Source organism: Tinamus guttatus, unplaced genomic scaffold, assembly GCF_059628265.1.
Source record: "Tinamus guttatus ecotype Peru unplaced genomic scaffold, ASM5962826v1 Tinamus_guttatus_pri_ptg000150l, whole genome shotgun sequence".
Classification (NCBI taxonomy): Eukaryota; Metazoa; Chordata; class Aves; order Tinamiformes; family Tinamidae; genus Tinamus; species Tinamus guttatus.
Window position 1 is genome coordinate 14,277,845 of NW_028288684.1, and position 16,115 is coordinate 14,293,959.

A 16,115-nucleotide genomic window follows, 5' to 3' on the forward strand; every position below is an offset into this window, starting at 1 on the left:
TAACTTCTTTTTTTTTTTTTTTTTTTTTTTTAAGTCTTTTGCCTCTGTCAGAGTCACTATTATGTAATCAAATATCAGTCAGAGAGGAACATATTGCTCAATACTATGTGTGAGAGTGCTTGCCCAGGCACGGCTCACACAAAAATGAACTCTGAAAGTCTGACCAGAGAGCACAAAACATGTAGTCACAGGAAAGTCATCCAGGAAAAATAGACACATGCTTTCATTTATGGTAGATAAGAAATTTCTTCCTGATCCAGGATCTGTCCCGTGCAAACTCCTACTTATGCCTGGGTGTCGAGCAAAGACAATGTCATATAGGTAACAAATTTCCTTAGAAAAAAACTGTTATGCCACTGAACAAATGTAGATCTATTTTTAGATGCAGAAATCATTTATAGAAGTGACCTAAAGTTTCCTTAATTTCTAAAAATTTTATCCTAGGTCTTTATTCTAGGTTTTTCCAGAGAAGTGAATTGGATTCACAATGAATCCAAGTGAATCAAATGAAGCAAAGCTGAAGGTTTGCTGGATCAGCCTTAGGATCATAAGATATTGTGCTGCCAGTCTTTATTTAATATCACATTTTCAATAGAAATCCTTGAGAAAATCAGCCCTTGGTCATCTTGTTCTTAAAATGCTCAGTCCTGTGTCTTTTTCATTACCAGTCCTTCCTTTTTTTTTTTTTTTTTCTTTTCCATAGCAAGTTGAAATATTTTTTCATTAGTTTCTACATTGCCATGAATTTAGCTGTAATAAACTGTTTCATAGTCCTTTTAAATTTTCTATGTAGAACCTTGGCTTATTTCTGAGAAAAGCTTTTTATAAATTAATTTTGAATTGTATTGTCACAGCTTATCATACTTTTTTTCCCTCAGATATAAGTTTAAGGAAGTATTTAGCAGCATTGAATTTCAATTATCAAATTCTACTGTACAGATATGTAGAAATCAAAGTAACAAAGCTATAATGGGTAGGTACTTTCAGATAACTGAATTTTAATCAGAAAAGTTGATTTCTAGAAGTATTCTCTATAAGCATAGGGAAAAAAATCATTTTAATAATTCTATTCAGATTATTTTCAAACTTAATATTTTAAAAGAAATGTTGGAAAATAGATTTATATATTACTGGTTATTCCTTTTCTTGCTTTACCCAACAAAGTCAGAAGATTACTTATTAGAATTCAATGTTCCACTTTAGCTAAGATAGCTGTTGCAATTCCAGGAAAAACTAAATATTTACAAATAAGATAATTTTATTATCTACTATGGTTTTGCCTCTTTTCTTTTTTACTACTCATTTTTTTTTGGAGCTTTCTGATTAAAGAATAAAATTGTTAAATTGTAAAAACATCACCCTAAGTATCATAGTTTTGTCTATTAAGACAGGGAGATCAAATGGAAATTGCAAAACTGTCCAATTTGTACTGGGCAAATTTTACATTTTAAAATAAAATTATTTTTATAGTGATATGAATATTTGAAAATGTTTATCCAAACAGTAGAACAAAAACAGATAATTGGAACTTCTTTTAACAGAAACAGCATTTGCCCTAAAATTATGAGAAGGAATAGCTTCTCTCTGCTACACTAAAGCTCTAAAATTACACATTGCTAATATGGAACAATACTTAATATTTTCCAGCTTCAAAATAAATATTGTCTTTGTCATATTATACTTTTGTAACAGCAGTTTAATTGTCTTTCTTCCACAAAGTACATATCTTTCAGCAATACAGCTGTTCAAAACATTCCAGGGGATATTTGTCTACTTTTTTGTGTGTGTATGGAAATTTCCACACACTGGTGCCTGTCAATACAGAACAACTTCTTTTACTAATATAATTTAGTATTTTCCTGGAAAATGTAGTCAGAACTGAAATCAAGTTGAGTACACAGCAGTTTTCCAGAAATAATTTCTATCCGTGTTTTTGAAGTACTCATATAACTCACATTGAATATTTGGCCATGAAAGTAAGTTTATATCTTTCTATGCTAAAGCTATAGGCTTCACAAAGAAACATCAAGTTCTTTTACAAGAGGCTTTTTTGATAGTGCTAATGTGGCTTGATTTCTCCATCTAAATTTTTGTTGCTTTCTGGACAAGCTTTGGCCAATCAATTTGGCTAGTTAGTCCTTCTCTACAAAACAGCATTGATGATACTTACTACTTCAGCAAGAATTTGAAACCTATGACTGAAATTGCCTGCTATAATAGTACATATTATGTAAAAATAGCTATATGCAGATATAACATAAAAGTGAATTTTCTATATGTTGAACTGACCTCCTTCAGCTGAGCAGATGACCACAATAGGGCTGAATGGACCGTCTCCTTTGTTATTATAAACACCAACTTTCACCTCAAAAGGAGTCAGAGGTGGCACACTTTCATCTCTATAGATGAACTTCGAGGCATCTGAAGATGTCACCATTTTTTCCTTCCAACCTCGTGTCCCATTGGGTCTGAAAGCCACAATATATCCAAATCCTTCTCCATTCTGAAACTCTTCTGACACTGGCTAAAATAGAAAGTTCAAATAATGATCAGATGTAGTCTTACTCATTCAGAAAGCAATCACTCACTGACTAAAATCTAGGTGATCTCTTCTAGTAGCATTATAGGATTTTATTTATCATGCTTGGTAAAACAGAGGCACAACTGTTTCTGAAAAGGAATCTGGAAGAGCATTTCTGCAGCTTGGGCTCATGGTTAGGTCACTGCCCTGGGAATGAACAAGCTCTTGGGCTCTAGAGACATCATTTCTATAGTTCCCATATCTTTATTAATGCTTTAACCAGGGACTATTAGTTGAATAGCCACTTCTAATGAAGGGCCTTGTTAAAAAAAAGAGAGCTACATCTTGTTAAGGTCTCAGTCCCAAAAATATGTGCATGACATTGACTACAATGGGATCAAATTGGGATTTTGATTCCGCACTGTTTCTGCATCCAAATGGGCTGTCGAGCACTAATGATTTATGTCAAGGGTTCATCTCAAGACTTAGAGATATAATGTAATCAAACTAGCTATTCTAACTACCAAACCAAAAGTCTCATGGGAAAAAAAAATCTCACTCACCTTGCTTACACCAGAACAACTGTGAAATTAGTCACTTAAACTGGGACATATGTGTTGCAAACAGTCAGCAAAGACACCTAGGTGTTGATAAACTAAGCACTGCAGCATTTAAATCTTATAAGTTCAGCTCAAATAATGGAATTATTCATACTAATTTGCTACCTACATTTCCTAAAAAGTCAATGGACCGGGTTGGGTTAAGTTTAATATCTGTCAGTATATAAAATAGTGCCACAGCAAAGATGTTTCAACACCATTTCTGGAAGAGTCTCTTGGATTTGCAGCTAATGAGGATGTGAGCTGGAGTTCAGGCGCAGGGGATACAGAGTTGTCTGCCCCTCCATGGCATGAGTTTCATCACTAAATATTTCACTGTACCAAGGGAAACTTCTATCTGGCCTCCTGAGGTTGCACATTGTGCATCCTATTTAGAAAATTTCATGGATCCAAAGGCAGAGGATGCGAAAAAAGGAGATGGGCTTTGTACCCTAGCAATTTGAGCTGGAAAGGAGAAGCCTTCCTACTCTTTATTAACACTTATGGATTTTTCAGTAGGCAGTCACCATCAGAAAGGAAAGAAATAAATGAGAAATAGAAGAACCTTGAGATTTTCACTGAAACCTGAAATGCATGATCTACATGATCTGTGAATCAATTTTAAATGATCAAAGTTTTGTTTGAATTTGCCAAGTACAGTTCTGCCAATTAGCTTTTTGTTTATTTCTTTATTTTTATTTTCTGAATTATTCTCAGACACCCATATGGTTCTCAGTATCTCTTCAGCCTTCTAAGTACTTTGTTGAATTCCTGTTCACTATGTGAGTCCAGTTTAGACTTTTAAAATCTTCAAAAGCAGAGATTCACTTGTGCTGGAGCCAGGATAACTTGCACTGTAGTTGTGCCTTATGGAAATGCAGTGGGAGCAGTAGTGAAGTGAACACAGCAGTCTGCAATGAGTTTCTGGAAACAGTCACAGCATACTATCCAATATTAGCTCTTTAGGAGAAAATTGGACACTGATTTCCAAATATATACTTTTGGTGTGTTTTGGTTTATCTTTTACCTTTATGTATCATTTCTGAAAGAGAGATGGTGATTATAATTGGAAAGGATAGAAATCTTTCAGACCTTTGAAACAATATAAATATGCCCACTTTATTTATATGATTGACACAGATGAAATATCTTGTTTTTGTTATCTTAATTTTATTAATTACTTTTCTTGCAGATTAAGTATTATGTGAAACAATACAGCATGATGAAATTAATAACCTCAGGAAGAATTAGATGTTGATGGAAAAAGTAAGTTAATTAGAAGCAGAGGAAAGAAGTGAAATCTTGTACATTATTGGCAGTTGCATTCTTTAGCTTAAGGTGAGGAAGCCAAAGTATACCAAAAGTTATATTACAAAAATTAATAAATCTTAACTGTTTGCTGTATCTCTACTCCAGAAGTAGTCACACTGAATGTGTATTGTTCCTTTTATCTCTGGTTTCATTTGGAAGGAGATTTTTGGTTTTGTTTGTGATAAAAAAATCTCTCTGGACTGGCTGCTGCTTATAGCCTTGCAACCTTAATTCAATTCAAAGCAATGCTCATTTGCCTCACCTGACCCAGATCTTGAGTTGGTGTAATGGTGTATTAAAGCTCTTTAGTTTTGCATTTTTGTGAAAGAATACAGAATGTTTATTCTGTTGCTATTTAAATAAAAGTGTTCTGAGGGTTTCCCTCTCTTCCTCTCATCAGCTTTCACATAAGAGCCAAGAAAGTCAAATCAACCTGTGCAGTCAACGGAGAAGGAAAAAGTGATAAATTAATATAGCTGGAGCTGCTGCTGGGTAGGTCCACCATAATCTTCCCTATTCAAAACAGATAGAAATGTGTATTACTTTGAAACTTTGGAAGATGTTGGTAGATTAGTATTTTGTGTTCATGTTTTCCCAATATTTGCTGTAGGGAAACCCCAGTATTGTACTCCTTACTCGAAGAAGTAAACAAGAAGCAAGTACTTTAATCAAAAAATCCCTTACCTCCCATGCTATCACTAATTCATGTCGTCTTCCACTTCTGCCACTTACATTAGCTGGAGGTGTCTTTGGAACTGTGAACAAAAAAAGAAAAAAAAAAAGAAATCAGAATGTCCAAGTTATTGAAGTTTTCCCCATAGTAGTAAGTTGCTGCAAAAGACAGAAATTTGCTAAATCAGAACAGAAATAACAAGTATAGCATTCTGCAGTAAAGAATATTTGCTGAGGTTTCCTGGTTTCACCACAGAGAATCCCACAATCAAGCTGGTAAAGTCAAACAAACCACAAGCTGAGAAGAAAAATAATATTGGAATAAAATGTTACTTAAACATTATGTCTTCTTCAGATTAGTGAGCATTTCAGTGTGGAGGCCATCTGAGAACAAGTCATTAGTGATTTAAAATGTTTTAGTTTCTTTAATTTACCCCGGTATGCCTTACCAGGGGTCCAATTTTCAAATATATTGAGTTAACTACCCTTAAAAAAACCCTTCCCACTTCATGCAAAATACTGGAAGCAGAATAATTCACATTTTTTAAAACTGAGACCACTACATCTCCTTAAGCTATTTTGTAACAATGCACACACCTATACAGCTGACAGTAGGTGTAAGAAGATATTCTTCAAAAAAATTATGAATATCATCAGCAGTTTACATTGAGTTATCATATTCTGTAAAACTTTAAAAATCTGAGTTGTTTCACTGGAATTGAATGATTTATTTTTTTCTTATGTAGAACACTTGATGAAGGTCCTGAAATGACTAATGTGTCTTGAGTTTATTTACTGTGAGCAGATAATTCCTGCATTATCAGATTTTTGTATGATTAACTATATCTTAAGATATAAGTTTTCTCTTTTCTTCCTTGCAGAAGTGCATAGATCATTGGTAGAAATATATTGCATTATATTGTATATAATGTAAAAATGTATTACACTATACATAGAAAAGTATTGCATTGTAGGCATTATTGGTTAAGACTTTATTTCATGCTATTTACCTTATTTATCAAGTAACATTGTGCCTTTGAACCATAAAAGAAAAATACATTAAATATACACATCCCTCTATTTCCCAGATTAATCATTAAGATCTCAAGTTCAATTAAAGCACCATTGTTACTAGATACAGAGTGTTCATCTAAAACTTCAGAATTAATCTACATAGTGTATTTTGACCTCTGAACTTCCCTTTAAAGAACAATGACTTATAGCCAATAACAATGGTTATACTTATCAAATTTTGGCCCTTGTATCTATGTTTCTTATGAGACTGATACAAGGAAATGCTAGCATGTGAAACATCTCTCTCCAATAAAGTATTGTTCTTTTGTGTTCCCTTCCATTTTAAAATCTTTTTCCTCCTTTCTTTCTTTCATACATCCTCCCTACACAACACTAAATGGTATCTCTTATAGTTGCTCTCTGCTGAAAAGTCTTGATTTACAGACTGATGATCAAATCGCTGCCTTACAGTTCCAGTGCAGGGGAGGAATCAAAGAGAAATCTCATTAAGAATCAGAATCATTAACTTACCCTTTTTTTAATTGTCTTTGTTTTCTCCTTCCTCAAAACAGGAATTCAATTGTTTTGATTTCTAATACGTGGTACTCATAGTATTCATTACTGTGAATAATTCATAGTATTTACATATATTATCACAGTTTTATCACAGACACAGAGTGTGTTCAAAGAAGGGCAACAAAGCTGATGAAGGGGCTGGAGCACAGATCTTGTAAGGAGCAGCTGAGGGAGCCAGGGTTATTTAGTCTGGAGAAGAAGGGGCTTAGGGGAGATCTTATGGCTCTCTGCAACTGCCTGAAAGGGGGTTGTAGTGAGGCAGAGGTTGAGCTCTTCTCCAAAACAGCTATGGATAGGTCAAGAGGAAATGGTCTCAAGTTGTGCCAGGGGAGGCTCAGATTAGATATTAGGAAAAATTTATACGTGGAAAGAGTAGTCAAGCATTGGAACAGGCTGCCCAGGGAAGTGATGGAGTCACCATTCCTGACAGTGTTCAAGAAACGTGTAAATAAAGCACTTACTTAGGGACATGGTTTAGCAGGTATAGTGTTGAAGGCCTTACAGTTGGACTCCATTATCTCAAATGTTTTTTTCAACCATAATGATTCTATAATACTATGAATAAATGTAGGAATTTTATCCTAATGCTTGTTTTAAAAACTATTTTGAATCTAGCAACGTTCCAGGTTCTGTAAATTTACTCAGAGTAAGAACTGGGTTCATCTATCTAAACTTTAGTCATCGGAAAGTCTAAGGTTGCAGTCCAGGCTCCTTCCTCAATGAATACAGAGTTTAGGGGTGGTTCATTTATATCTAAAAATGCAATGAGCTGTTTTCTGAAAATATTTATCTCATTCCATGACTCAAACATATCCATGAACAAATTCAAACTAAAATCTAACCTCCATATGGTGAAATTTAAATGAGACAGATTTTGCCTACAGAAACAGAATTACACAATTGCACAGATGAAATGCCTTCAGCAGAAAAATATCTACAATGTGAAACTAAGGTGAATGTTCTTCAGTAAAACTTGTAGGTCAATAATCAACTGTGAGTATATTAATATACAACAACTCTCATGACATGTCTAATGGAACATATATAAGCGCATTTAGTGCTCATTTCCCCTCGGCCTTTCTAAGATTTGTTTTACCCACAAGTTATAAAAAGATGAATGAACTATTTAGCTAGATGCAGTGTTACAGGCAGGGAGTGCTGTTTCCTTCCTTTGAAACTGTGAACACAATGGACTTATTTAACCAGCAGTGTCTTATTCCTAGATTTTTTTTTTGTTATAGACTTATAGACTGAATCCCTCTTTAAATGAATAAACGTTAAAAGAATAAAACTGTCAAAAGAATGAATCTCCTTTGCACCAAACTAAAATATATATCCACACAGTAAAACTCTCTCAAATGAATAACCATTAAAAGAATAAATGTGTCAAATGAATAAATATCCTCTGCACTGCACCAGACTAGAGTAAATGTAGTCAGAAGAGGACATTTTGAAATGAATAACTGGTAAGTGAAGAAAACCATTAAAAGAAAACATTTTTCCCAGGCACCAAGGTTGTATATTATCAGCCCCTTCAGAAACATCATTTTTATATCGCAGTTTGTAGTTTTAAATCTGAATTTACTCACTCATAACCTAGGCTAAATGCCATGCAATTAGTGTCTTCTCATCTTCAAGTTGTTAATCATTGGCAATGAATCACATGGAGATACACTTGTGCTAAATATGGAATTATGAGGTCCAATCTTGGCTCCAAATCATGAGGTCTTTATGGCTTGGGGACAAGGTCATTAGGATCTCTTCTCTTTAATATCTATCAAAACTGAGAAATGTAATATTATGTCTTCTAAGTCAATATGACCCATAGGCAAAGCGCTCTTCACTGCATTAATATATCTCATTTAATAACAAGATGAAAGAAGGCCACCTTCAAGAAACTGGTCACTTCTTCCTTAAGCATCCTTAGCATCACAACAAAAGCATACCATATTTAAAGTCAAATGTCAAGTGATTATAGATGAGTGCTTCCATGCAGAACATATTGTAGTCGCAAAAATATAGAGATGAAAGGGTTCTCAATACAAAATCTAGCCCAGTTTCTCTCATTAAAGCAGATTCCAGAATACCAAAGTAGGTGAAAAAAATCTCAAATTAAATTCCATCCCCTATCTGTCCAGGCAGCCTGTTCAGATGTTTGCAATATTAATTTTCCTAGACCATTTTTTTAATGTCGAAAATTAAACTGATTTCTTCTTTTGATTTCTTTAGCAATTATGAGTAACATATTTTGACACTATTCTACACTATTACACTACACTGTTAACACTATTAACACTATTTCTAGATGATGAAATAATTACATGGAAAAATTCAGGTGGCATAGAACTCCATGACATCTCAGATGAATCACTTGATATACTTTTTTGTTTTTCAAACTTTTTCAGACTTTTTTGTGCACTTTGGATTTCTTTAGATTATTTCCTCTGGATCACTTTTTTTTTTTTTTTAATATAGCTTTCATGTGGAACAGTGTCCAGAGAGCAATTTTTCACTCTTTCATTTCTTTGTCATTACTCATGACCACAGTGTGGCTTGACTTTTGTATATTGACTTCTGGCATACAGTCTGCTCACAGTTTGCCTCACACCTCCCTAGTGTTTTTAACCTGTCTGCTCACAACCCCTCTGACTACCAGCATTGCCTCTCAGTTTCTGTCTAAGGCTCCCCTGAACGTGTGGGCTTTGGCTCCTGTTCTCTAAGCAAGCAGATTTTCTCAAGAGTGCTCACAAAACCACTGACTTTCGCCACGAAAAAATCAGTCTCTCCAATCCTACCATATCCATACAACTGAATCTGACAGCCATCTTTCTCTACACTTGCTTCCAATGCTCCTCTTACCTCTCTTCTCTAATTCTCTTACTGCCCTAGATTTCTTCCAAGAAAAAAGCTAACAAAATGTAATGTGCTCTCTTCTCCTTCTCTCCTGCTTCTCATCTTCTTTCACAAATACAGAAATCTTTTGCCTACTCCCTTCCACTTTGCTAGACTGAATCTTACACTTACACTGATTCTTGATCGATACTTCTTACTGTCTTTTGCCTCTCTTCCTTTAACATTTCATTTTTTCCAATAAAAAGAGAAAAAAAAAAACAAAAACAAAACAAATAAAAAACAACAAAAACCCACCTTTGACCCTACCTGTTTTCCTTCCTCTCCTACAGGTGGAATAATTGAAGGTATAATCTGCAAGTGCTGTCTGGATCTCATCTCCCTTTTGCTTCTAGCTTGTCTTCAGTTCCCTTCTGCTCCTGGTACCCCACAGTTTTATCCCTCAGCACAGTCTCTAACTCCCCCTTGATTGCTCAATTGCAGGAGCAGTTCCTTCTCCTTTTCAGTTTTTGACCTCATAAGAATCACAGGAAATTAGCCTGGTGCTCTCTGAAAATATAGTTCACTACCTTGTTCACTTTACCAGGGCAAAGGACTTTCAGATATTGCTATTTCATGCTGTCCTGTAGGCAGTTATGTCCAGCTGCTGGGCTCGACTGTGATAGAGGTGCAATATATAACAGATGCTGATTTGGTGCATGAAACATGCTCCTTATTTCCTATGAGTCAGACTTTTTCAGGAAAAATAAAAAGGCACAACATCTTGCCAACAATTACAAATAAACCTATGCCTATACTCATTGAAGAAGTGAGTTTTTTTTTTTTTTTCCTATGTACTCTTTTCACTTTATTTGGTTATCAGACAACCAAATTCAGCAGCTTTTTGTCTTTGCACCTCATGACTCTAGTTATCCTCACTTTTAACCCTCTTCTCTTGTAATCTACCTACATCGTACAGGCTTTAAACAAAATCTGTCATTGAAATGAGATCTGCCATTAAAATAAGAGGAGCCAGTCTTGTCATTCTTTGAAAATAGCATCAATTATTTTAAACAGCCTTTCATTTTCAGTATGAATTAGTGTTTTAAAAACAAACACTTCAGAAATCATTGTTGTCTTCATCACAGTTTTTGACTTTTTTTTTTTCTTGCAATTACAGTAAAGCATTACTTATCACATTTTTCACTTGTCACTCACATTTCTAAAGCTTCTATTCTGATGAGATTTTTTTTTTTTATTCTGTTTATTTTCTTACTTCTGCCAATCATTGCCTTGGAATTACTCAATGTCAAAGAACATCTGGGGATGTTCTGGGAACTGGGGAACTACCTCATCCCAACTGAGCTCTAGCTGGATACTGCAATCTAAAAGGAGCCACCTGAAATAACTGAAAAAGGACTCCAGATGGTTCTTTCAGGTTCTATTTCTCCAATTTATCAACAGGTTACGCAAAGAACTGCCCACAGAAACTCATAGCAGGCATTCATAGAAGATAATGTTTTTTTTTTAATCTATATACTTATTCACTGAGTCTACTAAGAACGTTGTCCAGACAGGTCCTCTTTTCGTCCTTCCTCTGCATACCTCCCGCTTGTCCTTACACTGCACCATGATAAATGACTTGTCTTTGCTATAATTTCTTTCATATCCCCTCTCTGATCAACTCCTACTTTGAGTGATACCAGTTTTCATCAACCACTTATCAGAGTTTAAAAATTTTAGTTGTTTGGTTTTTGTCCCTGCATATCTGGGACAAATTTCCTCATAAAATCTTTAAATTTGATCTCTTCTAGGAATCTACTTCAGGTTTTCTCCTAGAAGATTCCAACATATAAAATATCTATTATTACACATCTGTGAGGGCTACCATCTCCCATTCTGTTCTTAGATTGTAAGTGCTTTGCGATCAGGTCAACTCTTCTTTTATTTCTTCAGCCACTGCTAAAATTGGGAGTTCAAAACTACGTCTTGTCATCATTTCAGTAAAACAGACAACAAATTGCCCTAATAACTAAGTTATGGGTTTTGCAAGTATGACTACATGCATCACAGTAAATGGTAAGCATCTATTGATACTTGGATGCTGAAACCTCCACTTTTAGAAAACAACAGAAATCTTTAAATGACTTTGGCATGAGTTTGATTTAAATAGAAATAGCAGGATTTGTTCTTGGAAGATTTTCTTGTAACTTGCTGAGAAGGAAAGTGAAAATAAGCACAATGAACTCTATCTCCCCTAACACAAACAGAATATCTTTAACAATTTCTCAGAGCAGTACAAAGAATGTAGCCCTCAGCAGCTTGATGAAGCTTAAAATGTAAATGAGGAAATGGTGACATGGTAAGGCAAAGCTTGTACATGAAGCCTACCTGAAAGAGCAGTTGTTTAAGAACATCTCATCATTATGCTAAACGCACATAAAAAGCAGTTCTTTTTACTTAGGACCAAATGTGTGCACAGAGCTCATGCTGCTGAAGACATTGTGCATGGGCTGATGCTGAGTCAGAGATGCTCATGGGAACAGAGGTTCCAAAGCACTGAAAATTCTACTTATACATTTTAAAATTGTATTTGAAGTTTGGGAGTTCTAGATGTGATGGGTAATGCTATACCTATTAGACAATGACTGTTTGGTGTAGCAATTAGCTTTCCCTCCAGTCTTCTACTATGCTGTGTGCTTCCAAAATTACTCATTGCTTTGGGGTTCTTAAACCAGGTTTTAGGTACAGCAGTTTAGAAAATCCTTTCTCTTTATTCAGCATTGTTGCTTAATTTTCCATAATTTTACTGAAAACTGCAGATTTGGTTAGATTACAGAGATGAGTACAATCAGATATTTCTGCTGCTCAATTGTGGCAAAATATTGAAAATGATTAAATTTTTCATTCTGATATTTTAGCAAATTAAGATCTTTCTGGCTGTGCTTGAATTCTGAACTCATGAAGATATCTTCAATATGGACTTTTTCTTATAAATTCTGAAAAAAATCTCATCTAATAAAGCACAGCCCTGGTAAATGGTGGTAGAGCTACTCTCTGGTGGAAGCGAAATTATTAAGCATGGCTTCAGTCATTATGAAAATGATTGCTCAGTGTCCATTACAGTTTTGTTTGTTTCTTTTACAGCTTTTTATATCTTTTCAGATATAGGTGTAGTTTGAAAAATGCCTCTTCTTAGCTATGCAAAATATATGGGGAGAAAAAAGGATTTGTCACCAGTTTGACAGAAGTTCCTAAAATGAAGGACCAAGCAACAACATGCTCAGAAGCTTTTTATTCTCAGATGTTTTCCTTTATATGTATTCTGCAGTACACATCTAGGAAGCAGGCAAATGTTAAGTGAAAATCCTTTAATTGTGTGAAGGGCCAGTGCCCAAGTTCTCACCCTCCCAGGAAAACTTTTCACATCTCTCCTGCTGGTGAATAAGACTTAAAATGTGCCCCAGCTTCTCTGAAGCAGCCAGTGCACTGCATTCAACTGACTGGAAATCAGTAAAAAAAAATGCTCAAACTAGCCTGAAGACTTCATGTTTTTTGTTTCATTTTCCTCCGCATTCTTGATATCTGTAATTTAGTAGGAGATAGGATTAAATTTTAATCTATTAATAGGCTCATGCATGGCAGAATGTCTTTCAAATTGCTACAAGTTAGACTGAAATCTTCAGAGCTGTATATGCCAGACAAGCATCAAAAGACAAGTCCATAGTTTTCCCGGTATGTTTTTTTTCAGTAGCATGCATACTTGGATTCTTTGTCAATACAGTTTGTGTTAGTAGTCAACCGATTTTAAATATGCCCATGTAGTCTGTGACTACTGTCTACTTCTCTCCTTTTGTTCTTTTCTATGAAGGCACCTCTTCTTCAAAAAGCAATCTATTTACTCTTTTCTACAATAAAATTAGTTGCTATCATGGGAAAACCTGAAACTTCTTTTATCTAGTTCACACACAAAAGCAAACAAACAAACAAAAATAGCCCAGAGGCAAATAACCATTTTTTTTTTTTCCTTGGCCAGGACATATGTATTTCTTATTGTAACATGAGAAATTTCTAGTTGAGAATAATTTTTTTTTTAATTCTTTATACATTCTGCTACAAATAAATTGCATTAAACTGTTACCTCCCAGAATTGAGTTTGCATGCATGATTATCAGGTTAAACTTTGATTCTACTCAATTTCTTTTCTCCCCATGTTTCTCCATGAATAGATAATGTAATTGATGCTTTGCCCTCAGGCTTCAAATGCCCGACTGCCTTAGCGGAATGCTAGGCATGTTTATATTCAAGTTATTGGCTCTCTTCACCTTGTGGACCTGTAAAATATGTATCAAGGCTAGAACTAACAGAAATACAGCAGCTGGCTATGAGTTAGATGTGCCAGAAAATTGCAGTATTATCCATTCCAATGAAAGTAGCTATGAAAAGTAATCATGTTAACTAAATATGACTAAGTAACAAGATTAGCGTTTAATTAGAAAATTAAAGCAAGTAGAAACCTGTTTATGATTCTGTTGATTTCCTTGCACCATCCCAAATATTGCTTCCATGGGTATTTTTAGATAATGGACTAATATAAAATGTTACTATCTTGGGGAAGAAGCGATAAAACAAGTGAGGTGTAGGGAGAGAAAAAAGCTTTAGTCTCAAGTCAAATTAGCTTATGCCATTAAATTACAGATGCCATTTTCAATTTAAATATAAAGTAATGGAAGCAGAATCATACACTTGGTGCCCCCATGGATTGTCTTTATAGTCCCCCTTCAGCACTGTGGATCCTGGCTCTTGACTAAGCAGGAAGCAGAGTCATGTTCTCCATCGGGAGATGGATATTCCTGCAGACTTTGCCCATGAAGGGCTTTTACTTGTGGGGCACGTCTAACCACTGCAGTGGGCCAGGTTTTTCTGCTACATGCTGGGTAGAGAGGCTGACATTCCTAATAAATAATGTCCTTTCACATATACTTCCCAGAAGGACTAAGATCTATGGTATTAAAACTGGAGACAATGTTAGCAGCTATTTCCTCTTGTAGAAGTCAGATAAAAGATGGCAGGAGAGAGATTTTGAAAGAGAATAGATCACTGGGTAGTACACTAGAATAGTGTACTAATGTGCTAATTTGGAAAAGCACACAGGAAAATCAATGAAAACTATTATCAGCTTCCTGTCACTTTATTTGCAAACTGTTCTGAGAGTGAAAGTTCACAAGATCACTAAATAAACAATCTTAAAGGATAGAGCTGAACAGACAAGATTTAAATGGCAAAGAATACTTTGGCCTTCAGGAACATCTGGAGATCAGGAAAAAGTGGCAGCCTGAGTATAACAGATCTTAAAGTCTCCAACATTTTGAGAACACTGTAACATGTTATTTTCTGATTTTGTAAGCAAGCAGCATACAATTTTTCCGAAGAAGAGATTTATTTATTTATTTATTTACTCGGGTTACATTTTTGAAGCACAGTCCATTGGTAATTGCTCCTAGTAAAACCATTTGCATCCTCAAAGAGATTCTAGAAAATCTGGAGGTTAAATCTTACTGTAATATTTATATTCTCATTCTCTCTGTAAAAAAAAGTATGAGAGCATCTCCCACTCTCCCTCTTTTACTAAAAGCAAGAGCAAACACAACACAAGGGGAAACCAAAAGGTGTCTTGAAAAAAAAGTCATCTGAAATTGAGGTGATAACATAAAACAAAAGTTTTACCATATTGTGCTGAACGGGGACATCAAATAAATTCAGTTTCCACTTCTCTGAAGGCTGTTAAATTGTTTTAAGTGTTTTAAGTGTTTAATTCATGTTTGGAATTAAGTGTCATGCTGCAAAGTGCTCCTTGCTAACACAGCATTTCTGTGGCTCTAACTCTTGTCAAAAAAAAAAAAAAAAAAAAAAAAAAAAAGGTTTCTAACTGGCAAGAAGAAGGTGCCAAAACCAAACCCAAACACACAAAAAACCCACTTTGTATATCTTTTTCCTACTTTAATTTATATATTGTCAAGTTTTCACTGAAGAAGGCTTGTATTGCAATTGGCTACAATATCTTTTCATCAGGAGTTCCGTACTGTTGTGTGCTTGGTTACAGATGGTTACTACTTGAGTTAAAAATCCTGTTCTTCCAGATGGCAGCAGTAGTAGATTATTACCCACAAGGAAATACCAATCACTGAGGGAAAAACACACCCGCCTCTGCATACTTTGTCTGTCCCCACTTTTTTTTTTTTTGAGTGCTCATTAGTATGATTTATTAACTATTTTGTTCAGAGGTAAAATTGCAGTAATTGTCCAGAGGAATAGTAAAAATATATGAAGACGACTTTTACTAGAGTTGTGGGAATAAGTCAATACAACTTTTGCTTGGTAAACATTGGGAAAGAAGTAGATGGAAAAAAAATGTTAGTAGGTAAAAGTCTGACAGTTTCAAACTTTAGTTGGTAAGAAAAACATTCTATCCACAGCTTAAATACATCTAGTCCTTTAAACCCCTGCACTGTCCTTTCAAAAACAGAGTACATCATATTCGTAAAACTGAAAGAACATAAGCCTAGGGATGCAAACTATTACACAAGATAAAC

The 16,115-nt window shown here is 34.9% G+C and overlaps 1 protein-coding gene across 1 annotated transcript in view; it reads right to left on the reverse strand.

Annotated features, from left to right (window-relative positions):
• CNTN5 (contactin 5) overlaps positions 1 to 16,115 on the reverse strand; it is a 413,137-nt gene that overhangs the window by 20,013 nt on the left and 377,009 nt on the right. The window contains exons 18-19 of the mRNA XM_088522370.1: positions 5,116 to 5,186; positions 2,290 to 2,524 (exon numbers count right to left, since the gene is read on the reverse strand). Coding sequence (XP_088378496.1) covers positions 2,290 to 2,524; positions 5,116 to 5,186 — 306 coding nt within the window. The remainder of the gene's footprint in view (positions 1 to 2,289; positions 2,525 to 5,115; positions 5,187 to 16,115) is intronic.